At 55.0% G+C, this 24,520-nt stretch overlaps 11 protein-coding genes across 11 annotated transcripts; 6 read left to right on the top strand and 5 right to left on the bottom strand.

The window, feature by feature from the left end:
• Positions 1-424: 424 nt before the first annotated feature.
• On the bottom strand, positions 425-1,579 carry V1518DRAFT_416723 (phosphotyrosine protein phosphatase I superfamily). The gene is made up of 6 exons (XM_066904112.1): positions 1,334-1,579; positions 1,259-1,279; positions 1,039-1,204; positions 930-971; positions 823-880; positions 425-767 (listed from the first exon to the last, which is right to left on the bottom strand). Exons 1-6 carry the CDS (start codon positions 1,399-1,401, stop codon positions 613-615), a joined length of 510 nt encoding a protein of 169 aa, XP_066759326.1. The 5' UTR covers positions 1,402-1,579; the 3' UTR covers positions 425-612.
• Positions 1,580-1,612: 33 nt separating this feature from the next.
• V1518DRAFT_416722 (uncharacterized protein) lies at positions 1,613-3,732 on the top strand. Its single transcript, XM_066904111.1, has one exon. It carries the CDS (start codon positions 1,751-1,753, stop codon positions 3,347-3,349), a length of 1,599 nt encoding a protein of 532 aa, XP_066759325.1. The 5' UTR covers positions 1,613-1,750; the 3' UTR covers positions 3,350-3,732.
• A 27-nt stretch (positions 3,733-3,759) lies between these two features.
• Positions 3,760-4,590, top strand: V1518DRAFT_416721 (glutathione S-transferase). Its single transcript, XM_066904110.1, has one exon. It carries the CDS (start codon positions 3,794-3,796, stop codon positions 4,469-4,471), a length of 678 nt encoding a protein of 225 aa, XP_066759324.1. The 5' UTR covers positions 3,760-3,793; the 3' UTR covers positions 4,472-4,590.
• Positions 4,591-4,803: 213 nt separating this feature from the next.
• On the top strand, positions 4,804-8,884 carry V1518DRAFT_416717 (MRC1-like domain-containing protein). The gene is made up of 4 exons (XM_066904109.1): positions 4,804-6,214; positions 6,263-6,317; positions 6,365-8,375; positions 8,431-8,884. Exons 1-4 carry the CDS (start codon positions 4,898-4,900, stop codon positions 8,750-8,752), a joined length of 3,705 nt encoding a protein of 1,234 aa, XP_066759323.1. The 5' UTR covers positions 4,804-4,897; the 3' UTR covers positions 8,753-8,884.
• A 1,267-nt stretch (positions 8,885-10,151) lies between these two features.
• V1518DRAFT_416713 (malate dehydrogenase) lies at positions 10,152-13,000 on the bottom strand. Its single transcript, XM_066904108.1, has 6 exons — positions 12,513-13,000; positions 12,337-12,448; positions 12,106-12,269; positions 11,704-12,052; positions 11,396-11,649; positions 10,152-11,344 (listed from the first exon to the last, which is right to left on the bottom strand). Exons 1-6 carry the CDS (start codon positions 12,561-12,563, stop codon positions 10,559-10,561), a joined length of 1,716 nt encoding a protein of 571 aa, XP_066759322.1. The 5' UTR covers positions 12,564-13,000; the 3' UTR covers positions 10,152-10,558.
• Positions 13,001-13,086: 86 nt separating this feature from the next.
• On the bottom strand, positions 13,087-14,185 carry V1518DRAFT_416709 (60S ribosomal protein eL34). Its single transcript, XM_066904107.1, has 6 exons — positions 14,108-14,185; positions 14,034-14,056; positions 13,797-13,977; positions 13,485-13,606; positions 13,322-13,425; positions 13,087-13,264 (listed from the first exon to the last, which is right to left on the bottom strand). Exons 3-6 carry the CDS (start codon positions 13,831-13,833, stop codon positions 13,153-13,155), a joined length of 375 nt encoding a protein of 124 aa, XP_066759321.1. The 5' UTR covers positions 13,834-13,977; positions 14,034-14,056; positions 14,108-14,185; the 3' UTR covers positions 13,087-13,152.
• On the top strand, positions 14,112-14,873 carry V1518DRAFT_416706 (uncharacterized protein). Its single transcript, XM_066904106.1, has 3 exons — positions 14,112-14,221; positions 14,293-14,343; positions 14,405-14,873. The coding sequence occupies exons 1-3, from the start codon at positions 14,116-14,118 to the stop codon at positions 14,722-14,724; spliced, it is 477 nt and encodes a 158-aa protein (XP_066759320.1). The 5' UTR covers positions 14,112-14,115; the 3' UTR covers positions 14,725-14,873.
• On the bottom strand, positions 14,747-15,797 carry V1518DRAFT_416702 (Endoribonuclease L-PSP/chorismate mutase-like protein). Its single transcript, XM_066904105.1, has 6 exons — positions 15,700-15,797; positions 15,455-15,515; positions 15,317-15,393; positions 15,195-15,264; positions 15,077-15,135; positions 14,747-15,021 (listed from the first exon to the last, which is right to left on the bottom strand). The coding sequence occupies exons 1-6, from the start codon at positions 15,721-15,723 to the stop codon at positions 14,926-14,928; spliced, it is 387 nt and encodes a 128-aa protein (XP_066759319.1). The 5' UTR covers positions 15,724-15,797; the 3' UTR covers positions 14,747-14,925.
• A 1,657-nt stretch (positions 15,798-17,454) lies between these two features.
• On the top strand, positions 17,455-18,440 carry V1518DRAFT_427362 (GPR1/FUN34/yaaH family-domain-containing protein; the record flags this gene model as incomplete). The annotated part of the gene is made up of 2 exons (XM_066906031.1): positions 17,455-17,735; positions 17,789-18,440. The coding sequence occupies 2 exons, from the start codon at positions 17,455-17,457 to the stop codon at positions 18,438-18,440; spliced, it is 933 nt and encodes a 310-aa protein (XP_066759318.1).
• A 1,294-nt stretch (positions 18,441-19,734) lies between these two features.
• On the bottom strand, positions 19,735-20,469 carry V1518DRAFT_416691 (uncharacterized protein). Its single transcript, XM_066904104.1, has 2 exons — positions 20,144-20,469; positions 19,735-20,084 (listed from the first exon to the last, which is right to left on the bottom strand). The coding sequence occupies exons 1-2, from the start codon at positions 20,320-20,322 to the stop codon at positions 19,934-19,936; spliced, it is 330 nt and encodes a 109-aa protein (XP_066759317.1). The 5' UTR covers positions 20,323-20,469; the 3' UTR covers positions 19,735-19,933.
• A 2,670-nt stretch (positions 20,470-23,139) lies between these two features.
• Positions 23,140-23,923, top strand: V1518DRAFT_427360 (40S ribosomal protein uS3; the record flags this gene model as incomplete). The annotated part of the gene is made up of 2 exons (XM_066906030.1): positions 23,140-23,284; positions 23,340-23,923. 2 exons carry the CDS (start codon positions 23,140-23,142, stop codon positions 23,921-23,923), a joined length of 729 nt encoding a protein of 242 aa, XP_066759316.1.
• Positions 23,924-24,520: the final 597 nt, after the last annotated feature.

Here is a 24,520-nt window from a genome sequence, read left to right as displayed (position 1 = left end):
CTGTCCTGGGCATTTCTTCGGTTTCGCAAGAGTTGCACGTTGCAACTGGCAACTAAAATAAATAAATAAATCGTGCGGTACAAACGACTAATGGGATCGAGAGGAGTGGCCTGCGTGGGTAGTGTGCTAGGCGCAACGTGAACTGTGGACCAAACGTTGAAGACACATGAAGCAAAAGCTGTGCCAGCAAGTAACGGCCAGCAAGCAACGGCGCCGCCAACAACGGCGACGCCAACACAACGCGACTCACAACCTCAGTTGAAGGACAAATGAGACGAGGCAAGACAACGCCTTGCACTTTTTTTCTTGGGGTGCAGAATGATAAGAACTACGCTGTCTGAATGATGTGGCAGTGAATTGCGTCATGCAAGCGGGGTCGACGTTGATCGAGCGGAGCGGGGTTGCCAACAATAGCACTGACATGAACATAAACAAATAGTTATGTCATTGCACGGGGATCCATAATAATGAAACTGTCTAGCAATCCTGCGTTTGTACTGTATTCTGCTCATGGCTGTGGCCTCAGTTATCATAACAGAGCAACTCTGTCCCACTTCCCCGACCCCTTCTCTTCTATCTTCTGTCATGCTAATACACCTTCCTCACACCTTCCTACGCAGTTCCCGCTGCTATCCGCTTCAAAAAAGTCCGCGCAAAATGATCCAGCTGCCGGAAATTCCGTTGGAACCCGTCCGGCCCGCCATAGTAGGGATCGCTCACGATCTTGTCGAGTCTGGCGTCTTCGCTATACACGCCGAAGAGCATCACTGTGCGGTTAACAAACAAGCAAATGGAACGAGACAGTGAGGAAGGAATAGGTACCCTTGGCTTTGCTGCCGCGCGGTTGCATGTATTTCAGGTCTTCCAGGTTTTCGCGGTCCTGGGATGTTGATCAGCATAGCTCTCGATATCGGCATTTGTCTGCTTACCATGGCGAATATGTAGTCAAACTTCTCAAAATCCGACGGCCTCTGTCGAGACGTTAGCCTCTACCTTCCCTCCCCCCTCCCGCTCGACCACGTGAAAACATGTACGCACCACCCGCCGGGAGGTATGATTCACAGGCACCCCGTTCGCGAGACACGTCTGCACTGTCCGCCGGTCAGGGCTATCCCCCGAATGAAAACCGCTCGTGCCGAAGGAATCTATCTCGCTCACGACATGTGACATCTCCATGTCCTTCGCGACGTGGCGCATCACAGCTCTGCCCCCACGTTAGCATTCTGGTGTATAGTCCAGCAGACAAGAGAGTGTGTACTCGGCCATTGGTGAGCGGCAGCTGAAAAAAAAAAGTATTAGAAGTCTGTTAATCCATGCGGAGGAATTGACGTACATGTTGCCGAGACAGCAGAACGCGACGGCCACTCGGCTGTCGGCGGGGGTGGTGGATTCAGAAGTCATCGCGTGCGTATGTGGATGTCGTCGTAACTCAGCGTTTCCGCGTCTCCGCAAGCACACGACAAGCAGCAAACTGCAGCTCGACCAGAAGCAGCTACTTGAACAAAAAGAGAAAAAGAGAAGAAAGAGAGAGGAAAGGCAGTGATCGGAAACCTAGCGATGGATACCCCCCACGTTATCGGCCAGCAAGGGAAAAGGCCTCCACGATCTGCCCCACGCTTTTACATCGCGCTCATCTCCCGACGCCTGCGCCGCACACATCTAACACCGGTCCCAATTTATTGATCTGCGGTTCCACGACGGCGATGGCGCCTGGGACTTGACTGATTGGCGATTATCTGTGTATCAAGCCATGCGTCGAGGACGTGGGTTTCCGCTAAAAAACACGCGCGCCCCAAAGTCGTCGTCATCGCGCCCGCGGTTCGTCCGGGCGACCCCAGTTGCACCCCTGTCCGGCCAACGACCGCCACGGAACGAGGCGAGTAGCGACATTGACGAGCGCGAGAGCTCTTCGTCCCCCGAGAAAATCGAGTACGTCGAAAACGATAACGACGGCGGGAATACACAGCGGAATTCGCATGGACAATGGGGAAGTTCTGCGCAGCGAAAGCCGCGATTTGTCGCTGTGCCGCCGCGGCCCGAGAACGCGACGTCTGTGGATACGACGCATGCTGCGCAATTGTTGGTACGGCAGCGACAGGAGAACGATGACGAGTTCAGCGACGCGGTGGAGGAGGATGAAGATTCTCCAGGGTCTGCGTTACAAGGCGGTCATGACTTTGTCGACGTTCAATTTCTCGAATCGCAGCGTTCCCGTTCTGAACAGATTGTGCATCGGCAAAGTCGTGATTTGTTATCAACACGCATAAGCGAACAACTAAAGCGCAAGGCGGACGAGCTCACAGACTCGATAGTCGAGGGTCAATCATCTGATCTCGAGAGCGATGAGCGGAGTTCCCAGTTTGATCGCCCCGAGGACGAGAATCTGCGAACGAATACGCAATCCTCGTATGACAAGGTCGATCGCCACATTGGTTCCTACAACGACGAGGAAGAGTTCTCAAGTATACCCGACCCCGACAAGAGCACGGCACAGGCAATGTACTGGTGTCAGCCACCACCACCGGGAACTAAATCCCGGTTTGTCACTACGATCAAGGCTGAGTCCGAGACCGGGGGGAATACGCAAAGGTCGAAGTCCGCCATCTCGGCGGTATCGTTATCAGAGCTGATTCAGGGTCGCAAGGGGCTGAGTGCACTGACTGATGACCACTTCGACGCACAGTTCAATTCACCGTCGGGTGGACGATTTGGCATGGCCAAGCCTGCGTCAGCCATGGTGACTGGTACGGGTGTAGCGACGTCAGAGGGGGCGATTAGTGGGCTTGTATCCTCATGGGTGCTGAAAATACACAGCGACGCACAACTAAACGCGATTGCCTCGGCCACTGCTGCCGCGCCTGTTTCAGCACCTACCGTGAAACGGCGCACGCCGATATGGAACATGCACTACGAGATGTGGAAGGTCGTGGTCGAGAACAGAGGATACCTGCACGGCAGCCGGAACTACGCGGGATTCACGCTTGCGCGGTTGCAGCTGCAGATCAGCGCCGGGCATGAGGACGGGGTGGTCAGACATGAGCCTGGAGTGGGGACAACCGCGTGGGTGTTACTGTTTGAAAGCACAAACTCTTCGAACGCGATGTTCAGCTCTGACGGGCCCGCATCCTCATCCACGACCACCGCAGCACCATCGACGTCGTCGCTGGTGACGACAATGATGGATGACAAGTCTCTGGCGAAAGGCACGCTGTTGCGGCTGCACAAGCCCGTTTGGAAGCTCGCTCTGAGTCGGGAGGAGATGAGGGAGCTACAGAGTGCGGCGGGGTATGAGGGCATGGAAGGAGAGACCGGCGTTCGGATTTGCATTAATTGGGTTGTCGTGGGATGAATTGCATGCATATATATATGCGTAGAATCGGGTGGAGGTGAGGCATTAGAATTGTTTGTGTGCGTGCGCCGGGCGGAAGCGCTTGTGGGGTTTGCGATTCATCGCGACAGGTGCAGCCGCCGCGTGCCGCATCTGGCCCCCGCAGTCCTGTCCATGCGAATTGAATTCTATCGACCTGCGGTGATGTACAAGCCGAACTTATCGCCTCAAAATCGCAAGCATGGGCGCAGGGGAAGTAGAGAGTCAACGATACGAGCTCGTGGGCGCCGTCCCGGCAGCGGCTAAGCAGCGCTTACTAACCAAGGGTCCACTTCATCCTCGATATTGAGCTTCCATGGCGTGCTGAGGGTTTCCACTGCGCCTCTATTTAGGCCCCCTCTCCCATTGCCTCGTAATTCTTCCTTCGTACTCTTTCAATTGCCTCTTCCTTCCTTCTCAACTGCAATGTCTCTCAAGCCAATCGTTCTCTGGGGTAGCCGGGGACCTAACCCTCCCAAGGTCGCTTTCGTCCTGAAGGAGCTTGACCTGCCGTTCGAACACGCCCCAATAGAGTTCTCGGAGGTCAAGCAGGCGAAGTACCTCGCCATTAATCCCAATGGCCGTCTTCCCTCTATCCAGGACCCCAACACTAACCTCACGCTCTGGGAGTCTGGTGCGATTGTGGAGTATCTCGTCGAGAAGTACGACACCGAGTACAAGATCAGCTTCGCCCCCGATACGCCCGAGTATTGGCACGCCAGGCAGTACCTCTACTTCCAGACCACCGGGCAGGGCCCCTACTTCGGCCAGGTTGTGTGGTTCATCAGGGCCCATGAGGAGAAACTTCCTTCCGCTGTCGGGCGCTACGTCAAGGAAGTAATTCGTGTCACTACCGTGCTGGAGTCGATCCTCGCGAAGGAGAAAGAGATATACCCCGACACTGACGGCCCGTGGCTCGTCGGCAACAAATACTCGTACGCGGACTTGTCGTTCTTGCCTTGGTACTCGGTCATGAAGGCCGTGCTTACTCCGGAGCAGTTCGACGTCACGAGCTCGCCGCTTGTGAGCGAGTGGTTGACAAAGATCACTGAGCGTCCGGCGATCAAGTCTGTCCTTCAGGCAAATGAACCGAAGAAGTCTTAGTCTTAGAGGGGGAATATTTAGACAGATGGGCTACAATACCAGGTGGAGGGGTTCGATTTGTGTTTGCTTGCGTCGCTTTGCAGACGAACGAGATTTGACAATATAAGCTTCACATTTAACTCGCTGTATCTTTGCAGCCACCGCTTGCAGTGGCCAATTGACTGTCAGACAAGATCGCTAAGATGGCATTGACTGCAGAATGCTGACTGTATCTGACCGACCGTACCGGCTGTGCTGCCCTGCCCGCATAATTAATCTGTAAACTCCCAACAAACGCGTCGCGAGTCGCGACCGCGTTTTACCCGGCTCGAAATTCGCCCACATCAAGCTACCATTCCTACGCATTGACAGCGTCGTGCTCGCAACTCTCGCGGACGCAACGATCTGGCCACCGCGCGACGGATTGCGACACCCCGACTTGTGACAATGAGCGAGGCTACAGAGTTATTCACACTCGATAGTGACAGCGACAGAGACAAGCACGCCGACGACGCGTCACATAGGCGTGTCGCGGAGGATGCAGCTCCGCGCAGTAGTATCAATGACCGCGGGATTGTCTCGTTATTCGCTGCGGGTGCCGATGATTCCGATGCAGGAGGTGAATCGCCTACGACTAGTGCGAGAAGAAGGACGGTCACACCCTCGCCGGTAAAATCAAGTCAAGGAAGTAGCCAACTTACCCCGCGCTCGCGCGTTCGTCGGCTGATAGCGTCTTCCTCTGATAATGAGGACGATGTGCCGAATAAGACGTTCCCTAAGCGTACTGTCCCCGACGAAGATAGCGATGGCTCCGCGCAGCGGCATGAAGATGAGGATCCTGTGATCCCGCGACGGAAGTCCGGTCTCGCGGCATTATTACGGCGGCGGCGCGAGAGAGAAGGGAGGCATAAAGAGGTAGTCCGTACTGATGATGATGACAAAGGGGATAGCGACAACGAGGGAGATACCCGTACAGTTATCGCGACGAATTACGCCGCGGTACGAACGAAACTTCTCTTTGGCGCTCTGACGGCGAAGAACACCACTCCTTCCACGAGCGCCGAACAGAACGCGGCTACTAGCGACAGAGATGACACAGAATCCACACCAGTCGCCAAGATGCCTTCGTCGCCAGCACTAGCCGTCAAGTCGCATCGTGACGTACTTGCCAGAAAGAAGAAGCACCGGAACAAGCACTCGTCCAAGTCAAAATCGAAATCCCAGACACTAGAGCCGAAGAAGACGTTCGCGTCCAAGGAATTTATTGCATCCGGAGAAAGCGAAAGCGACTACGAGAGTCCGCCGCCGCCGTCGCCGAAGCCAAAGAAGTCTAGCAGCGAGAGCTCCTCCGAATCGTCGAGTGGTTCCGGCACGGAAAATCCTGTGTCCGCGCGGACCAAGAAGACTCTGACTCGGAAAACTCTTACAAAACGCGTGCGCGCGACAATGAAGAAGACCACCACGCCATCATCGTCTTCCGACTCTTCTGACGAGTCAGAAAATCCGTTCACATCTTCCATCCACGACAGTGACTCCGGACTTTCCAACGACGAAGCCGGGAACATCAAGGACTTGCTCAACGACAAGAACTTCGTCCAAGGCGCGCGCGAACAGCGAAATGCGCGCATCGAGGCCGAGAAGCAGCGCAAGGCGGCAACAAAGAAGCGGCGGAAGGAGGAGAGGCGACGCAAGAGGCTTGAGAAAGAGCTTGAGGAGCAATTGTTGCTTGAGGAGGAAGAAGAGAGGCACAGGAAGCCACGCAAGGTAAATTGTGGTGTGACAATTACGTGAGATACAGCTAACATTGTGCAGGCTAGTAAAAAGGCATTGGAGGAAATGAGCCGTGAACAGGCGCGGATCGAACGAAGTACGTAGATGTGCCTCCTCTGTGTTACAGCCTGCTTACTAGAATAGACCGCCAACTCGCACTCGAGCCAGTAACCCTCGGCAAAACTAGCAAGGAATCTGTCTTTTCTCTCTTCAACTTCACCATGTCCAACGACAAAGGCTTCGTCGCTCCGGAAACTAGCTCCTCACAACCTCGCGAGAACATATCCTCAGAATCCGACCCTGTGTCGACGCCGCCAAGTTCACCATCGTCCTCGAGTGGTTCGCGGTCTGAGAACAATATACAGCAGACGCGCGCGAGTCCAGTGCCGGAGATGGTGTCGCAGCCGTTCTCGATTATTGATGAAGACATTACCGACGACGACATGAATTCCGATTTTGATGCAAACCTTCCGGATATGTTGACTGATCTTGCAAATTCGCTCCGCGAAGATGTCGAAGCTAAGAGAGAAGAGGAGGTAGCGAAAGAAGCCTCCGAACGCGTCCGTGCGGAAGCAGCTACTGAACGCGCAAAGGCTGAAGCCGCCATCGTCGCAATATCCAAGAAGAGACAGTCGCTATTACCACGTACGCCGGCTGCATTGCCGATGCAGGATCGCGCGGTGCTGCAAGTTCTTCGCACGAAGTTACCCGAGGATACGCTGAGTCTGATCCGGACCGTACGGACAAAGTCAGAGAAGTTTGTCGACAAGAACAAGCAAACAAACGCTGCTACGACGATTCTAATTTCCGACGACGAACGTTCAATCTCGTCTGATTCGTCCGGCGACGATTTAGAAGTTTTGTCTCCTGGAAAGATGGCGCGCATCGCGTTACCGCCACGCGTGAAGGTCACTCTCGAGAACGTGAGAGCAGGCCAGCGACGGGCGATGCCTGCGTGGAAACAATTCGCATTACCACCGACTACCTCTGAGATTCCCAACCCGTCCTCACTAAGCAACTCCACCAACCGGCCGAAAAAGGCAATGACGGACCGCGAACTCGAAGATCTGCTTGAGTCGCGAATTCAGGAGCAGTCGATGATGGAAAAAGAGTCTCGACAAGCTGAAATCATTGCCAAAGGCGGCAAGATTCTTACGGGCGAGGAGAAGAAGAAGGAGGATCAGATTATCGAGGAATTACTGGAGCGTGAGCGAAAGCATGCGGCGGAGACGCGGTTGCGGGAGCGCAGGGAGCGGATTCGACGCGGTGAGCTTGAGGAGGAGGATGGCCTTGATGACGATAGCGGCGAAGAGGTGGACAATGGCGGGGATGCAGATGGAGAGGAGGACGAGTTTGATGAAGCTGATCTTGAGGAATTCATGGACGAAGACGAGATCAGCGAGCATGATGAAGACGAAGACAACGACGAGTCCGCGGAGCAGACCGACGTTGATAATGACGAGGTCGCGTCACCGACAAAGACACCAGCAAGCGTCGGTGCAGGGCTTACACAGTTCTTTGGCGGATCTGCAGAGAAGCTATTGGCCACTGCTGAGCGCGACCGCGGGCTTGCGGCACTGCGAGACAACAATACGCCGATGCTGGAAGTCAACACGCCCGGCGGATCATACCAGATGGCACCAATGCGCAAGTCTCAGGGCCCCTCGTCCACGTTCGCAACCATATCGCAATTCGATGCTCACGGCGACGATGATGACGCAACGCCATCGAAAAAGACGATAACACCAGACACACTCAACTCACCCCCGCCATCCTCCTCATCGTCTTTCCTTGTCGACCTCGACCACTCCAAGAAACCACACTACTCAAGCCCGGAAGCGACACCCCACACTCATTCCCTCAAATCGCGCGACCTGAAAGTGACCTCCTTCGCGAAAATGATGCGCGCGCAGCGCATAGCTGAGAAGCGTATGAAGAAGCTTAAGAAGTCCAAGAAGATGAAAGAGATGTTTGATGAGCATGCCGAGGAGTCGGAGGACGAGTGGGCTGGTATTGAAGGTGGGCATGATGATGACGAGGACGATGAGGATGATGATGATTTGGATGGGATTGTGGATGATCCGGAGTTGTTGAAAATGGTGAACGACGCGAATGACGAACTGGAGAATCGTGGACGCGTGCAGGCTCGATATGCGTGAGTATTTCAGTTTCTTGCCATCTCTGGTCAGCACCTCACTAACGAATCATAGCGCCGACGAGCGAGAAAAAGACGACCGCCTAGTCCATGACATCATCCGCGGCGTCCATGGCGGCTTCCGCCGCAAGCGCGCAAGCGGTGGGCTGTACGACCTCTCAGACTCTGACAACGAGAATCTCTACGAAGCTGACCGCCGCCGGCAACGTCGCGACGCCAAGCGGCGGAAATATCTGCTCAAGGACAAGAACGTGTCGACGCTGGCTGAAAACCCCAAGGCGGCCGCGTTCTACCGCACGATTGAGGAGGACGAGCGCAAAATCGAGGAACCGCGCTATGTCTCTATCGAGGAGCTTGAGGAGATGCTGATGGAGTAACAAGGAGTTTTTTGTATGATATTAGTTGTGTTTTTATATGTAGATATTAATTAGAAGGTCGCGTGAATGCAATGACCAAAAGAAAGCAGATCTAGTGAGCCCCGGAAACACCAAATGTTACATGCAGGTGGATGCAAAATGAGAAATCCCGACAATGGAAAGTACAATACAAATGAGAATATCAGATGGACGACGCGCGTGACATATGTGCCGGCGCAGACGTAGCCGCGGAAACAGCTTCAGCGGCAGCAGCAGCAACCTCGGCAGCTTCCGTCGCTGCACGCTCAACTTCTGCCTCGTGATCGATCAACGCGAGGATCAAAGCACCAGGCGACTCAAGCTTTGCGTCGGGCAACGCGCGCACAAAAGGATCATACTTATCCGGTAACGCGCCGAGTATCCTACGTACAAGCATATCATCCGACACCGGTTCGCCCGCCCAGCGGAGATAATCCGCGGCGTCGAGCAACGGCTTGATCTGGCCGCGCACAGGGACATCGGGCGCCATGCGCGCACAGAGGCGGCGGTCCATGTGGAGTCTGTCGAGGCGAGAGACGGTGCCGTAGCGGGTTTCAAGGGCACGCCATGCAGAGTGGCCTGTACGGTGGTGGCGGAGGTGTGGGAGGATGGGCGCGGCGACGGAGAGGGTGATGCAGGAGAGCGCGAGGGCTTCGCGCTCAGCGGGGGGGAGGAGCGCGGTGGAGGAAGAGGAGGTAGTGATAGGTACGGAGGAGGGTGCTTGTGCGACGTGGGACCAGATGCCGAGTTGCACGAAACACGCCTGCATGAGGAAGCGCCATTGGAAGTAATTCTCCTTTCCAGTTAGCTTCTCAAAACCGAGAAAACACAGCTCTGCGGCGCCGGTCGCGCCCGGAGCATCCATTGCAGTTGGCCCTTCAACCGCAACTTCTCCAGCAGTTGCTGGTAATGATATTGCTGATGATCCTTGTCCCTGATGTTGCACCTCTCGAGGCGGGACGAACGAGCGATCAATCACCGCAATCTGCATCTGCAGTAACACATCCAGCCGCGCGAGCGCGCGCAGCGAGTCCTGGACCGACACCGGCTCGTCCCCGGGATTTGGCATATAGTCAAACTCGAATTCACTATACATAGACGCACGATGCTGTTGCTGCGGCGACGTTGCCGACGTTGACGTTGTGCGTGTGATGTTGGTGGTAGTGGTGGTGGTGGTAGTGGTGGTGTCGAATAATGCCGCTGCATCATCCACCTCGCCAGGAGGGGCTGATGGCATTGTGATGCCCACGAACACGAGTCTCCGGAGACGACGACGGCAACGACGGCAACGACGACGACAAGCGTGTGCTGGGGGGTGCAGGTCGTCAAAGGAAGGCGAAGATGGTTGGGGGTGGGGGGGCTGAAGGGATAGTCAGGAGGTGAGCAAGGAACCAGGATCCGGTGGGGAGTGGCTGGACACTCTATTTTTATTCTGCTGCCAGGCACAACAAGAAAACACTCTCCGCAGCGCCTTTGCGCGCCTGCTCAGACACTTTGATTGCTTCCTCCAGTCTCCTTCCTCTCATCGCGCTCTGCCCTTCAAAGGCAGCATCATGCACTTATCGATGCTTGAGGCAATGCCACAGTGGCCACACAGTATGACGTCACCCCGAACACTGCGGCGCGCGGGTCCGTGCATGCGTTCAATATCCCCGATGCGGAAGGCACCGGGCGCGTACGCAATACGACGTGGTACGCATGCCACGCCCGCCATACGTACAACGCACTCTTACACTACTTCTCTCTCGATGTGCATCGGATCTATAGCGCACGAATGACAACAACAGACTACACTTGTGCAACTCTGCGCAGCGGCCGATACAGCGGCTCCCACATCTGCGCCTTGACCCACGTAAGACACCCCTCGAAGTCACGAGGTACACGCACCCCCTTCTCCAGCTTTTCAATCTGCGCCGTGCCATCCTCGAGAGCCTGCAACACAACCGCAGTGGCAATCTGGGCTGATATCTCCCTGATATCCGCGACATCCGGTAACAACGGTGCGTCTGGATCTCTGGCGGACGGCGCGAGCGCGGCGAGCTTGTTCACGACCGCGGCGATCATTTTATCCGTGACGTGGTCGGCGCGGCAGAGGATTGAGCCGAGGCCGATGCCGGGGTAGACGAAACAATTGTTGTTCTCGGCGATCACGCGGCCCTGAACAGGTTCGAAGGGCGATCCTGTCGCGACGAGCGCGCGGCCATCAGTGGCTTCTAGGATTTCCGTCGGCGTAGCCTCATGAAGGCGAGTCGGGTTGCTTAGTGGAAAAACAATTGGCCGGTCGACGTGCTTCGCCATCTCGCGGAGGACGTCCTGCGTGAACGCTTTCGGCTTCGTCGAACACCCGATCAGCGCATTGGGCTTGATCTTGCGCACAATTGCCAAGAGAGAGGTCGTGTCGATGCCGTCCCATTCCGCGTCGGTCGCGGCGTACGGGCGTTGCGCTGGGGTGAGCGAGTCGCTCATGGACTTCATTAGTAGACCCGGTTTGTCAACGAGCCAGATGTGGTCGATGATTTGCTGATCCGGAACGCCTTCCGCAATCAGATACGCTTTGATTTGGTCTGCAATACCCTATTCCATTATCAGTCCTGATTCCCCACTCGTAGAACGACCAAAACTCACCGTTCCGGCAGTTCCAGCGCCGAATATAATGAACCGAATCTTGTCCATTGAAGTACCGAGAACTTTCACGGCGGCAAGCAACGCACCCAAGGTCACCGCGCCGGTTCCTTGCACATCATCGTTGAAGCACGCAAGCTTGGGCCGGTATATATCTAACAGTCGTCGCGCGTTCGAGAGGCCAAAGTCTTCGAAATGAAGCACTGCGCGGGGGAACAACTTCTTCACCGCGTTGACAAATTTCGCCACGAACGCGTCTGTATATACCAGTTAGAGCATAGCACAAATACCGATGACCACGCAAAACATACCATAACGCTCTCCGCGAACGCGACTGAATCGGTTACCAAGGTACAACTCATCTGCCAACAACGCTTCGTTATTCGTGCCCACATCCAACGCGACGGGAATGCATCGCTCGGGATTTACCCCCGCACACAACGTCATCAACACAGCCTTGGCGTTGGAAATCCCAATCGCGCCTGCGCCCTGATCGCCAATTCCTAAAATCTCCTCGCCGTCGCTCACGATGATGTAGTCGATATCGCGCTCCGTGCCCCACGCCCGCAAGGAGTTCTCGATGTTCTCCGGATGGTTGATGCTTAGAAAGCAACCTTCGGGACGGCGGAATAAGCGCGAGTATTGCTCAATTGCTTCGCTCTGTTGTCGGACGTTAGCTCATGCTGCTGCGAGTCTCAAACTCGCGCACATACCTCCGTCGGGGTGTAGATCACACTGAACATCTCCTTGAGATGATCCTGCAGTAGCCTGAAATACAAAATCTCGTTTTGCACTTTCAAACTCATCAAAAACGTGTTCTGCTCCAACGGCCGTTTAAGCGAGCAATACTGGTCATAGGCGCGCTCGGTCTGGTTCTCTATCCACCGCCAGTATTATTAGCTTGTCACCACAGTCCACCCAATACCAGCACAACCAATGCATACCCAGCGTCTGCAGCGCAGCGGGCAAGTAGCCGACAATTCCAAACTCCTGTCGCTCTGCCATGGTAAACCCGGTCCCGCGATTGAACCGCGGAATGTACAGCATCTCCTGGCCCTAATCGACCGAGTCAGCATATACCTCGCAGCCTCGTCGATACTCATAATCCAAGCGCACTAGCCTCGTAGGGACAGTCCAGTGGCCCGTTAAACGCAAGCGGTGTGTTCGTCATGACTTTAGAGGGCAAAGAAATACTATCGACAATGTGCCTGAGAACGCAAGAACCGAGAGAGAAACGAGACAGCCAGTCATTGCGAGGATTGTCGTTAATTACGTCAACGCCGGACGGCGCATGAAGCTCTTGAGACACCACGTTTTTGGAGCCGCGCAGACGGCGGCGCGAGTTTCCGAATTGCCGCGTTTTCGTAGATCAATGCCTTTTTCCGACGCCGGAAGAGCTTTGATGGGCGGCTTCTGCCGCCCTCATATCTTGGTCTGTTAGGCTGCTGGGCGTGCTTAGGGTTATAGCTCTCATAGCAAAGAGCTAAAATTCATGCAAGTTTGAGCAGAGACCAAGTCATAAAAGACGCTTGCGGATGACAGTCAACACAAGCGCGCAGATATGTGCGACACAGTATGAGCATGAAAGCGCAGTGATCATGTTGTGGCTCTCGCATGCACGTACTTAGCAAGGCGGCCCAAGGAGATCACCTTCCTTTATATCAAGTCTGATAGGACCATCGGCACTGGAATGCTTCGATATGAACAGTATGGTTTTCATTAAGAACCTGCTTTTGTGACTATAATATAACAACCGTCCTCTACTTCTTGGAAGCCTTCTTCTTCGGCTTCTCAGCCTTAGGGGCGACAGCACTGTCCTTCACGACCTTCTTGACGATCTTCTGTTCCTCGATCAGGAAGGCACGGACGATTCTAAGACAGTTAGTAACTGCAAATATCTTGATAATTGGACAGAACTAGGAAATGTACCTCTCGCGGACGCACTTGCCACAGTACACACCGCCGTAGGCACGCTGGACCGTCTTCTTAGGCTTGGAGATGGTGGCATATTGTCTGGGTCTGAGGGTGGGAATCTGTCGACTGTTAACTCCGGTTCCCACGCCCATAAAGTGAACACGTGAGAAAAACATACGCCAGGGAGGAACGACTCGCAACCGCCGCACTTGACCCGCGATGGGATCTTCTTTGTGTGCTGGTAGACAAGCTTGCCGCCGGGGGTCTTGACGATCTTGACCCTGTTCGACCGGGTGTTATCTGCAGCAAACGCTAGTTAACAATCTGTCCTTCAATTTGCAGTCCGCCTACTCCATTTCATGCCATCCAGCCTGCTCCGCCTCCCTGTTGCTAATACAACTGAAGACACGTCGGCGAAGAACCGGACCAGCGTAGCCGACTGAATGGCGACCGAGAGCGAACAAGACGTAGCCATGCAGGTGTAACATACAGGGATTTCTCTTTCTGTAGGTGAGTCTCTGAACCATGGCGACGGTGTTGATATGGACGACGATGAGCGACGGGGAGGTTGTCGAAGCGTAGTCGAAAAGGGAAGCGGCGTTTGGTAGCGGCGTCGGTAGGGCTGACCACGAAGCGTGACAGCCATGGGAGAACTCCTAAAGAAGATGTGACTGCCGATTTGAGCCTCAGGGAATTAGGGCTTTGACCTATATTTAGTAGTACGCACCCCTTGTGATTGCGTAGAATACCCTAACCCGCGTTAACTTGGCGCGAGGGCGCGGTGAAACTTGGAGTAAGTACCCAACTTGATGGCAAGCGCACCCTGGCCTGCTGAGGACGTGGACAGAGATCGTCAGCAATACAAACAAAGTGCGCTAGACAATATGGAGGAGTCTATGGAAATTGATCAGGACGGTAAGTGCACTCTGTTAGCCACAGGGCGAAGAAAGCAACAACAAAGGCTGATGTCCCAACGCGGTATATAGGTCCCTCTGTCCCTACCATCACAGCCAAGTACGATGCGATACCAGTTCGGTGTATGTCTATGATGTGTTACAGTGCGTGAAGAGGCTGAATATACTGATACCGTGGTAATAGCCATTGAGGGATGGATCGTGGTCGTCACGAATGTGCACGAAGAGGCCACGGAGGAGGATCTCAACGACTTCTTTTCTGATTTCGGCGAGGTCAGAAATCTGCACCTGAATCTTGACCGACGAACCGGTTACGTCAAGGGATACGCGTTGATCGAATACGAGAACCAGGACGACGCACGAAAGGCAATTGAAGGCGGTCGCGGCGCCGACCTTCTCGGTCAGATCCTAGACGTCGATTTTGCGTTTGTCGAGCCGCCGCAGGAGAACAAGAAGCGTGGGACAGGCCGTCGTGGACGGAGTCGAAGTCCCGAACGGGAGTAGTGAGTTGTAAGAATGTACAGTACCTATTTGCAGTGTATATTGGTCGTGTCTCTTCTGGGTTTAGAACGGAGTTGGTTTGCTGTTTGTACTAAAGTAGCATTGTATTTACGACTTTTATTGTATCTTCAAAATCTCTGGACAGAGAGCTAGATAGACGCCATATGGCGAAGTTCTAGACGGCATGGTGCGATGCCTAGCTGCTTACTCGAGAGCAATGCACTCGATCTCGATAGGCGCACCGAGAGGGAGCTGTTTGATGGCGATACAGGTTCTGGCCGGACGATGGGTGCCGAAGAACTAAAACTTGTTATTAGCCTACCGCTACACGGTCATGGATATCAGGCGGACACACCTCGGAGTAGACGACGTTGACGGCAGCGAAGTCTGCCATGTCGGTCAGGTAGACATTGACTAGCGCGACACGGTCAGTATGATGATTGCAACTAGGATCCTGCGGAGGAGGCGCATACCCTTGAAGATCTTGTTGACGTTGGAGCCACCGGCCTCGAGGACCATCTTCAGGTTGTTCAGGCATTGAAGCTATTCGGCGTTAGCTATGAATCTCTTGCAGTGTATATACAAAAGTACTAACAGCGGCGGCACCGATGTCGTTGAAAATGATCTCGCCATCAGGCTTCATGGGGATTTGGCCGGAGCAGTAGATGAAGCCTTCATGACGACCGCCTGCGTCAGTTCTATCCAGTGTCACAAATCACAAGAAGAAAAGTACCATTGACGGCGATGGCCTGGCTGTAGGGAGCACGAGGAGCGGCAGAGCCGGCGGCGGAAACCTAAGTGTGAATCAGGTCAACAATCGTGATCCCCGACTTCTGAGTCTACGCGCAGACGCGCTCCGTCGAGCCGGCGGGGAGCTGCGCTCCGACTACCCGACAACGGACAGAAGGCACGGAGGGGCGGCAATAGTGCAATTGACAGGCATGAGCCAGCAGACAGAAATGGAGCATGAGAGCTTACAATTTTCAAAGCAGGATCGGTCATTTTGGGAGTCGTGGACGAGAACTTTCGTGAGGTGGTGGATGCGGGATGAAGAAATACGGGGACGATGGACGACGACGAGCAAACTGTAGGGCGGACACGGCCGAAGACGCTCAGACGCAGCAGCAGCAGTGACGACGGAGACAGCCCCGGTAGCGATCGTGCCGCTGTGTTTCTCAGAAGCGAGGACATCGCTTCTTGCTTCTATGATTTAAGGTGTGTCGTCAGTTCTATGGAGAGACGGCGCGGGTATATCTTGAGAAGCAGAGAGGTTGGTCGACCGGCGCCTCGGTGGTGGCATTTTTGCTTGATTTTAGCCGGCGCCGCGGCTACCGAGTCATGCCTGCTTTTGCGACCTTGCAACTTCAGCATCTTGGGGGTCCTTATTGACAAGAAGAGTTCCCGCAAGAGTGATCGCATCGGCAGCTGGCTGGATCATGGCGACCTGCAGCCCGTCTGGCCAGGCATGGGCCGCGCAGAACTACAGCTGCGCCAGTTGACTTGACACCGACCTGGATATACGCTCCCGGTTTGCAGACTACGCAGCGCGAGCACAAGGGGAGCGAGGTCGGCGAAGCGGAAGCGACGCTGCGAAGTGAGGAGTAAGGGTGCTTTCGGGGCAACACCAAAACATGGGGGCAGAGGCGGGCATCTTTATCGCCGATGCGCCTCGACGCTCAGGGAGGGTCCGTCACAGCGCAAAGTGCGGAGGCGTGGAGGCGGGCAAGAGTGCACACACGGCTCGCAGCGCGCTGCCTCTCCTCGCCAGAAGGACCCTCTCGCGCGATGCTGTTCGACCCATGACCGGGCTACTTCTGGCGACGCAACCGTAGACGATTGGTGCGAGCGCGAAGTGACCACAGGAAGAGAGCAGAGCGGGAGGGCAGGAGGTGCTCAGCCCCGCCTGTGGCGCATTCCCCCGCCTATGACGCAGGCACCGCCACACCTTCCTCCGGACGAGCGCGCCGCCGGGACTGCGAAATTTCTTCTTTTTTCGCTGTTTCGCTTTACCCCGCCCCGCATGTGCATGCCATGAACATGAACGCCTCTGCCAGAGGGCGAGGCCACGCGGGCTCCGCGGCAGCAGGTGTCAGGCACCGATCGCGCGGAGTGGGCAAGCAGAGCCGGCGCGGAGGTGCGGGGGTTGGGAGCAGAGTTGGGACTTCGCGACGACGCAACGCAGCGCAGCGATGAACCCCAGCACGGCCGCACGCAAACGGCCAGATCCCTCTCGCCCGGCGATGCAGGAGGCGCGTCTGCTCCGGGCGGTGCGGCGCTGGCGGGGAGGGTGGGTGAAGGGATTGCGGTGGCAGCGCGGTCGCGAAGGGCCACAGGGTGTGCCGCAGCAGTGCGGGGGAAGCAGCACAGTGAGATCGACGTCCGCATCACGTCGCGCGGACGGGAGCGTGAACGTGATTTGAATTGCATGCCGTCAGCGGCCTCCCCGCCTTTGGCGCTGCCCCTCCTCGAAGCACCCGCCGGACGCGGCCACATCCAGCTGCCGACGCCGGCGCGTGCTTCCCCGCCTCCAATCGCATCCTTCCTCTGCCGCGGGGTAATGCGTCGCTCTGCTATAAAGCGCGCCCTCCCGCACGCTGACCTCCGCCGTTGAAGACCCTGCCTCTTCGTCTTGACTTCCGGTTGGACATCGCTCTTGCCTGATCGACCGTCGCTCCTTCCTTGCTCGTCGCACTTATACCCGCCGCGACCAACATCAGTTCGCACACACAAACAATGGCAACTTATAACACCGCCGCGGTGCCGCTGCAGGACACGGCACCGGACGCAATGACCGGCAGCGTCGACACGGCCACCTCCCAGGCGCCATACGACGTCGAGGCCGCCCGCAACAAGGAGGACGGCTCGCTCAATTCTGATCATGAAGAGGCCCTGTCTCGTTTCCGCACAGCTGGTTCTGTCGTCATGACCCCAGAGCTCTTCGAGAAGCTATACCTCTCCCCCGAGCGCCGTGTAAAGGGAAATCTGCGACAGACCTTTGCGAACCCCACGCCGCTGTGAGTTGTTTGTCTGGTGTCAGGGTGTACGAATCTTGGCTGACCGCGAGCAGTGCGATTCTCGGACACATTCTGTCCATCTGCCCGCTTGGCTGCGATCTCATCGGCTGGAGAGGCGCCGGTCAGTCCGGCGCTGCATCCACCGGCGCCTTCATCTTTGTCGGCGGCCTGCTGCTCTTCATCTCCGGAATCCTGGAGTTCTTCCTCGGCAACACCTTCTCCTTCGTCGTCTTCTGCGTCTTTGGCGGCTTTTGGTTCTCGCTCGCTGGTACTCTCATTCCCTCGTTTAACTCAGTTGGCGCGTACTCGGCTACTGGCGAAAGCTTGGTCCTGGGCTTGTCCACGAAGGGCTTCAACGCCTCGTTTGCATTCTATCTACTCTTCTGGGCTCTCGCCGTGATGATCCTTCTAGTCTGCTCGCTCCGCACCAACATCGCGTTTGTGGCTCTGTTCGTGTGCCTCGAATTCACCTTCCTCATGCTCACCGGCGCCTATTTCACCAACGCCAACGGCCAAGCTGTGATCGCCGGTCGACTAGTCAAGGCCGGAGGTGGGTTTGCGCTGGCTTGCGGACTCATCGGCTTCTACATCTTCCTGGTGCTCATGTTAGTTGCCGTTGACTTCCCCTTCCTCCTCCCCGTCGGCGACTTGAGCCACCTTATGGTCGGATACTCGAAGAAGCACGGCGCCCTGAAAACTAACTAAGGTGTATTTTACGCGGGTGTAATCGTTGTGTATCTAATCTCTGTGTTTTAGTGTGTTTCTGTTGCTTTATGTTTTAAACGCGATTTGTTTCGCCCCGGCGGCTGTATCAATCGCTGTCTTCTTAATGAATGCATAGTTACTACCTGGACGGTAGAAAGGAAGCAGCTTCGTGCACAAGGCGGTTGAAACAAGAAACGTAGTGAACATGGTTTCTTTGTAGTAGTGACCGGACTGAACTAGGTCAGGGTTCTTCGCATAGCGCCGCAGGGCCGATGACGACATCGCGAAGTCGAGAGCGATGGGTCGCGATCTGACCACGTGCAAGCCCCTCCCCGGTCCGCAGAGAGGCAAAAAGGACAGGTGAAATTTATTCGGGAGTGCACAACATCGCCTCCTTTCATAAGGCTGAAAATCTGCCAGAAACGAAGCTGGCGCTGGCTGACTTTCGCTTGCTGTTGGATGCGATCGTCTGCGTGGCCTGGTCGAACGTGGGAAGCTGAGCCAAAGCGTGGCGGGAACACCGTGAGTGAGGTCTCCGCGCGCTGCGCCTGCCGCGACAAGCACGCAGCTCAAAACTCCGACTGCTCTTGCATCGTGCACTTAAATAGGAACTTTCACCATTCGATGTCTCTTGCGAAGCACAATGAGCGACGGAAGACGCAGGTTCCGCCGCCGCAGCTTGGCGTTACGCCCTAACCCCACTGATTTTGCGCCACATGAAGCAGTTATTGTCGGACATTTCCGCGCCGCTGCGCGATGGCCGATGGCGATGCGTTGCGCGCCACATGACTTCCGCAATCATTGGGCCCGCCGGTGAGGGCTGTGCTCCGCTTGGCTGGGGGTCGAAGCTGCGACGCTCGTGTGACCGCTTTGCCTTGGCCTCTTTCGTGCGCAACGAATCAGACCTTTCGGTTGTTCTGATGCAATCTATTTTTAGAGGTGGAGGAGTGGATTTGCAAACTTGCTAAAGAGCAGCTGTGCAGGCTTGCAGCACGGATGCAGCACGGAGGTTTGGCAAGACTGGCAAGACCATTGAGGTGTGAAACCGCACGGCAAGAGTACTTGGATGCTCCAGTGAATATGCCAGCAACAACATAGACGCAATCTACTTTGCGCAAGCAGAAGCGGGAGAGGAAGGGGGGGGGCGGGGGAAAGCAGACGCAGCGCGCATACTGAACATGCACAAACAGGAGAAACCTGCCTGGTCAAGGGTTTCAGGCAGCTGAGACAGAACACGAGCCCAAACACCCCTTTTAAGTCACCCTGCGACGCGCAGCTGTTTCACGCGCCAATAGGGACTGCAGAAAAATTTATCAATGCCAATTCATAACAAATAATATTACATACAACTCTATAGCAAAATGTAACAAAAAATAGACACCTTGGGATATATCATTTCCACGAGCAACGCCGAAGAACAAACTCAAACCAATATGCCTAATTCCCGTACACAACTACCACTGGAGCCGCTTATGCCCTCGATGCGCATCCCTTTAGTAAACGAGAGCAAGAACGCCAGCAACACCGGCAGCAGCGGCAAAGACGGAGCCCTTGACGTTAGCGGCAGCACCAGTGAAGGTAGCGACAGCGGGCGAGGTAGAGTTGGCAATAGTGGTGGTAGTGGCGTTGGTGTAGACGGGAGTGCTGATCGAACAGTCAGTATAAGAACAGAACCAAATACCAAATACCACAGGGGAACTCACGAGGTGGTGAGAGCCATGACCGAGGTAGAGGTCTTGGTGCACTGGGTGTACTCAGAGGAGCACGAGGTGATCGTCTCGATAGTGGTGACGGTAACGTACGCGCGCTCATCGAGGTGAGCAGCGACGAAGGTGGCCAGGGCCAGGAGGACAACGGCGTAGATGGCAGCGAAGAACTTCATGTTGATATTGTGTAGTTGGTGGTTGTGTAGTCTGAAAAGAACGACCAGAGTAGGGCAGACAGCGATGGATGGAACAAAAGAAAGGAGCAGAGGCAGCTACGCGGGCCGGGAGAGTTTATGTAGTTTTTGGGGGACGACGGCCTGAACGGCCCATACCGCGCAAACAACGCGCTTGCGGCGTGTTGTTGCGCACGCGCGCAGTGTGAATGTGAGGAATGCAGATTGCACCCAGCGAGCTCAGCCAAATTCGGCAGACCCGCGTCCGTGCGCAGTGCCCTCCCGGGCGGTCAGGGTTTGGCGCTGGCCCTCTTTCGGCATAGGTCCACTCCCGCTAGGCTAGGATAGGCACCAGCCCGGTGCGCTGCTTCGCAAGGACCGTTCGTTGCCCGCGCTGCTCGAACCTGCCCGGCCGAACCAGCGCGTCCGCCATCTCCGGCGCCCCGCCCCTTCCGCGTATTTCTCAAGTCCGCAGTCAGCAACACCGCCGCCGCGCTTTTTCCGACCGGCGACTGCTGCAGGGCAACAGCAACTGGTCCGCAAGCGGTTTCACTCCAGCATTTGTCATGCTACGCCGACGCGGCTGCGGGTGATATTGTACCCTCGACCCTGGGCAAGAGCAGGGCGTCGAGCGGTGCCGTTGCGGATGCGGCGCTGGTATGTGTTGTTCCGAGTTGACTAGGATAGTTCTCTCAGCCCAAATTGTGCAGTTTCTGCTCGCGCGTTGGTTGAGAGCTATGTCAAGTCCGTAGTCCGTCTTAACTACGCTGCCGCCAACGCGATCTTGAGCCACCTTGGAGCCTGTATACGCTCCGTATAGCGACAAACCCGCTGGCAAAGCGTCGGCCGTCTTCTTCAGACGTCAGCCACGCCACTTTGGCTTTCCCGCTGGTTCACACTACGTTTTTGACGTGCGGAATGCGCAGCAGCGAACACAACAACATCAACAAAGGAGTCATGAGAAACCCTTTAGCGAGATTGCCTCTCTGAAGCACCAAAAAGTTCATCCACCGAGCAAACCCCTTCCCGGCCACCTCCACCACTCTATCTGCGCCTTGATCATAGAAAAACTTGAATGCCGTGTGCTGATTATTGAACCAGCCGTAAATCTATACTCTAACTAAAAATGCCGCAAGAGCTCTCAGTCGTCCCATACATGCAAGTTTGTTGAAGCAGACTTTGGCCTCCAACTTTCCCCCCTCTTTTCCCACGCCGACGCGTACACACAAGAGCCCTGATAAAAAATACAAACCCCGGTTATCCCCGGCCGCAATCTTAACGGCCTAACATGTTTAATTAACCGGATCCGTTTATAAATTTCCGTCTCAGTATTGTCATGACAAAGTAAGTGGTTGTCATGCAACCCCTATCATGACGAGCGTTTTGGTCTTGCGAACTTGCGTCTAAAGAGGACAGCATTTCTTGCTCAAAAGATATCTGTCTTTTGGAAGACCGAGATTACATTTTGCATGCACATCTTGTAAAATGAGTACGCTGCATACGTGCATATCTCAATCCGTAATGAACTCGCTTTGGCGTGAAGGCTAGTAAATGCTCATGGTACGGCGTGCTAATCCGAGAGAGCGCGCTAATCACGACGCGATCCACAGAGGCTGTCACAGCAACGCGCCGCCGACGCGCTCTGGTTAAGGTTGGCATTTTTGTTTTGTAAAACGGGACCACACATGCCGATGAGCCCACGTGCATGGATGTGTACCATAACCGGTCTACACAGCGCGCGTACCCCCCCCCCCCTTCGGAATCGGTTCCCACGATCAGCGCTGGAACTATTCCCAAAACGCGTCAAAACGCTGCTTGTACGCGATTTTTGACAGCCGAGACTTCGGTGCGGTGTCACAGATCCGCACGGCGTATGAAAATACGCTCGAAGATGACTTGCAAAGCCAAGTCCAACAATATGGAGCCGTCTTCGCGTAGAGCGCTGGCATGCCCACACCTTTCAGGCGTGAGGAGCGTCTGGAAGGACAGCGCTTCATGTGATCCTGCCCCACCAAAGTGTGGCAGGTTAGGAATGTTGGGATCATAGACCAGAGCCCGTCACCAGTGATGTGCTCCCGGCCAAATTTATCGTGCGCGGTGAGCGCGCGCCTTCGCTCCGGCGCGCTCCAGATCAACTTTATGCAGTCTGTGGCAATTCGCGGATGCATCCCCTTGAAGAATTGAAGAATTCCATCAAACCAGTCCTCCTTTAATTTGCTGTGAAGGCCTTTCACAAAAGAGAGCAGGCATATCATACTTACGGACACCGGGCAAGGGGTCGAGGATTCAGGAGGTAACAACGAACGCCGGAGGTTTGACTTGGTACAGTACCCGAGTCTTCAGTAAGCGTAACTAGGGCAAAGCCCTATCTCGTGTATCTCGTCGCCGTGACTGCGTTTTCTACGACCCAGCGAAACCAAACCTCCCAACAGCTCCTACCGACCCCGCCGCGCTGCAGATGAAGTAGAAAGCGCAAGCAGGAACCCTATTCCATCGTTAGAGCCACCTTGCGGAGGATCGTGAGAGTTTTACGCCTTTCTTCCTTTTCCCATCTCACTTCGTTGCATCCACCGTGACCACTTTTCCCGTACCTCAGGTTCTGAATTGTGAGTATTGCAGCATATTACTAGAATTATATGTTTGGATGGATGTGCAGACGAGGCGGCGTGACGCGTGGTGATCCCTGTTACATTGACAAGTCGCATCACCGATTCCATGACCACCACCACCAATACCGCGCCGCGATCGTCCTTATTATAATCTGTGTGGTCACTAATGCGTATTTGTCTCTACAGAACTCACGACCTTATCACAATCAACATGGCTCCCGAGATTTCGCGCACGAGAAAGCAGGTCGCCGACGGTGTCTTCTTCGCCGAACTGAACGAGTTCTTTACCCGTGAGCTTGCCGATGAGGGATACGCTGGCGTCGAGGTACGCTCCGCTGCGACCAAGACTGAAATCGGTGAGTTTTCCCAGGTACGTATACGGAGGCGGAGCAGAGTGCTAATTCGGCGCAGTTATCCGTGCTACCCACACCCAGGACGTCCTCGGTCCCCAGGGCCGCCGCGTCCGCGAGCTCACTTCGCTCGTGCAGAAGCGTTTCCGTTTCGACCAGGACAAGGTTGTCATCTATGCCGAGAAGGTCCAGCAGCGTGGTCTCTGCGCCATCGCGCAGGCCGAGTCGCTGAAGTACAAGCTGCTCAACGGTCTCGCCGTCCGCCGGGCATGCTACGGTGTGCTCCGCTACATCATGGAGTCTGGTGCTAAGGGCGCTGAAGTCGTTGTTTCCGGCAAGCTGCGTGCCGCCCGTGCCAAGAGCATGAAGTTCACCGACGGCTTCATGATTCACTCTGGCCAGCCCGCGCGAGACTTCATCGACACTGCCACCCGCCACGTGCTCCTCCGCCAGGGCGTTCTTGGCGTCAAGGTCAAGATCATGCTCGGCACCGACACCGAGGGCAAGCTCGGCCCGGCCAAGACCCTGCCTGACGCTGTCACCATTATTGAGCCCAAGGACGACGCGCCTAGCGTGCTCGAGCCTAAGAGTGTTGACTACAGACCGAAGCGGGCTGTCGAGGAAGTTGCTGTCCCACCACAATAGACAGTAGATTCGGCTGGGAAAAATATGTATTTGTTTTAATTTGTATTTGTGCTGTCCTTGTCCTTGTATTTGGGTCTGCCAATAAAATCATGAACTATACTCATTCATTAACAAGTCGCGTTTGATCGTACGCTATAGTTTAGATGCGTGACGACGTGGCATGATATGCTTATTGCTGAATAGTCTCCAAGACAGGCTCAATAGCTATAGCATAAGAAAAGAATCAATTATATATAACGTCGTATACAAAAAGAGGAGAAGTTGCGGATGAGATAAAATAAATAGGAAGCGCGTAGAGGATGAGGGAGACAAACACGGTTAGTTAGTAACACACGAAGACACTATTATCACAGGACAAAACAATAATCAAACAATTTTGACCCCGTTCCCAGTAACTTGAAGACCTTTCCCATATTGGTTATTGTTCCTATTTCTTTTTAAGAAAAAAAACACAAATTGTGGAAATATAAAAGAAAAATTAACTTTTTGAGTGGAGGAGGTAGTTGTTGGTAGTGGACATGGACGGCGAGCAGTGTGATAATATCGAGCAATGATGGCCGTGGTTTTTGGGGGAGTCCTCATGGCAGAGTAAGATAG

The sequence above is a fragment of the Limtongia smithiae genome (assembly GCF_038497785.1).
Source record: "Limtongia smithiae strain NRRL Y-17922 unplaced genomic scaffold V1518scaffold_6, whole genome shotgun sequence".
Taxonomy (NCBI): domain Eukaryota; kingdom Fungi; phylum Ascomycota; class Lipomycetes; order Lipomycetales; family Lipomycetaceae; genus Limtongia; species Limtongia smithiae.
The sequence above is the reverse complement of the archived record's forward strand: the minus strand, read 5'-3'. Positions and strand labels throughout refer to the sequence as shown.

Excerpts from the sequence above, each read along its gene's own strand:
- V1518DRAFT_416721 (XM_066904110.1), top strand. The coding sequence starts at position 3,794 with ATGTCTCTCAAGCCAATCGTTCTCTGGGGTAGCCGGGGACCTAACCCT.
- V1518DRAFT_416717 (XM_066904109.1), top strand. The coding sequence starts at position 4,898 with ATGAGCGAGGCTACAGAGTTATTCACACTCGATAGTGACAGCGACAGA. Across the intron at positions 6,215-6,262 it reads GGCACAGGAAGCCACGCAAG|GCTAGTAAAAAGGCATTGGA; the intron begins GTAAATTGTGGT and ends AACATTGTGCAG. Across the intron at positions 6,318-6,364 it reads ACAGGCGCGGATCGAACGAA|ACCGCCAACTCGCACTCGAG; the intron begins GTACGTAGATGT and ends TTACTAGAATAG.
- V1518DRAFT_416702 (XM_066904105.1), bottom strand. The coding sequence starts at position 15,723 with ATGACCGATCCTGCTTTGAAAATT. Across the intron at positions 15,265-15,316 it reads ACGACATCGGTGCCGCCGCT|CTTCAATGCCTGAACAACCT; the intron begins GTTAGTACTTTT and ends AACGCCGAATAG. Across the intron at positions 15,136-15,194 it reads CGTCAACAAGATCTTCAAGG|TCAATGTCTACCTGACCGAC; the intron begins GTATGCGCCTCC and ends GTGTCGCGCTAG.
- V1518DRAFT_416723 (XM_066904112.1), bottom strand. The coding sequence starts at position 1,401 with ATGACTTCTGAATCCACCACCCCCGCCGACAGCCGAGTGGCCGTCGCG. Across the intron at positions 1,205-1,258 it reads TGCCGCTCACCAATGGCCGA|AGCTGTGATGCGCCACGTCG; the intron begins GTACACACTCTC and ends ACGTGGGGGCAG. Across the intron at positions 768-822 it reads GCGCGGCAGCAAAGCCAAGG|TGATGCTCTTCGGCGTGTAT; the intron begins GTACCTATTCCT and ends TTAACCGCACAG.
- V1518DRAFT_416713 (XM_066904108.1), bottom strand. The coding sequence starts at position 12,563 with ATGACGAACACACCGCTTGCGTTTAACGGGCCACTGGACTGTCCCTAC. Across the intron at positions 11,650-11,703 it reads CGTTCGCGGAGAGCGTTATG|ACGCGTTCGTGGCGAAATTT; the intron begins GTATGTTTTGCG and ends TGGTATATACAG. Across the intron at positions 11,345-11,395 it reads GCGCTGGAACTGCCGGAACG|GGTATTGCAGACCAAATCAA; the intron begins GTGAGTTTTGGT and ends ATAATGGAATAG.
- V1518DRAFT_416691 (XM_066904104.1), bottom strand. The coding sequence starts at position 20,322 with ATGAAGTTCTTCGCTGCCATCTACGCCGTTGTCCTCCTGGCCCTGGCC. Across the intron at positions 20,085-20,143 it reads GTCATGGCTCTCACCACCTC|CACTCCCGTCTACACCAACG; the intron begins GTGAGTTCCCCT and ends CTGTTCGATCAG.
- V1518DRAFT_416709 (XM_066904107.1), bottom strand. The coding sequence starts at position 13,833 with ATGGTTCAGAGACTCACCTACAGAAAGAGAAATCCCT. Across the intron at positions 13,426-13,484 it reads GCGAGTCGTTCCTCCCTGGC|ATTCCCACCCTCAGACCCAG; the intron begins GTATGTTTTTCT and ends AACAGTCGACAG. Across the intron at positions 13,265-13,321 it reads GGCAAGTGCGTCCGCGAGAG|AATCGTCCGTGCCTTCCTGA; the intron begins GTACATTTCCTA and ends TAACTGTCTTAG.
- V1518DRAFT_416706 (XM_066904106.1), top strand. The coding sequence starts at position 14,116 with ATGGCAAGCGCACCCTGGCCTGCTGAGGACGTGGACAGAGATCGTCAG. Across the intron at positions 14,222-14,292 it reads TATGGAAATTGATCAGGACG|GTCCCTCTGTCCCTACCATC; the intron begins GTAAGTGCACTC and ends CGCGGTATATAG. Across the intron at positions 14,344-14,404 it reads CGATGCGATACCAGTTCGGT|CCATTGAGGGATGGATCGTG; the intron begins GTATGTCTATGA and ends CCGTGGTAATAG.
- V1518DRAFT_416722 (XM_066904111.1), top strand. The coding sequence starts at position 1,751 with ATGCGTCGAGGACGTGGGTTTCCGCTAAAAAACACGCGCGCCCCAAAG.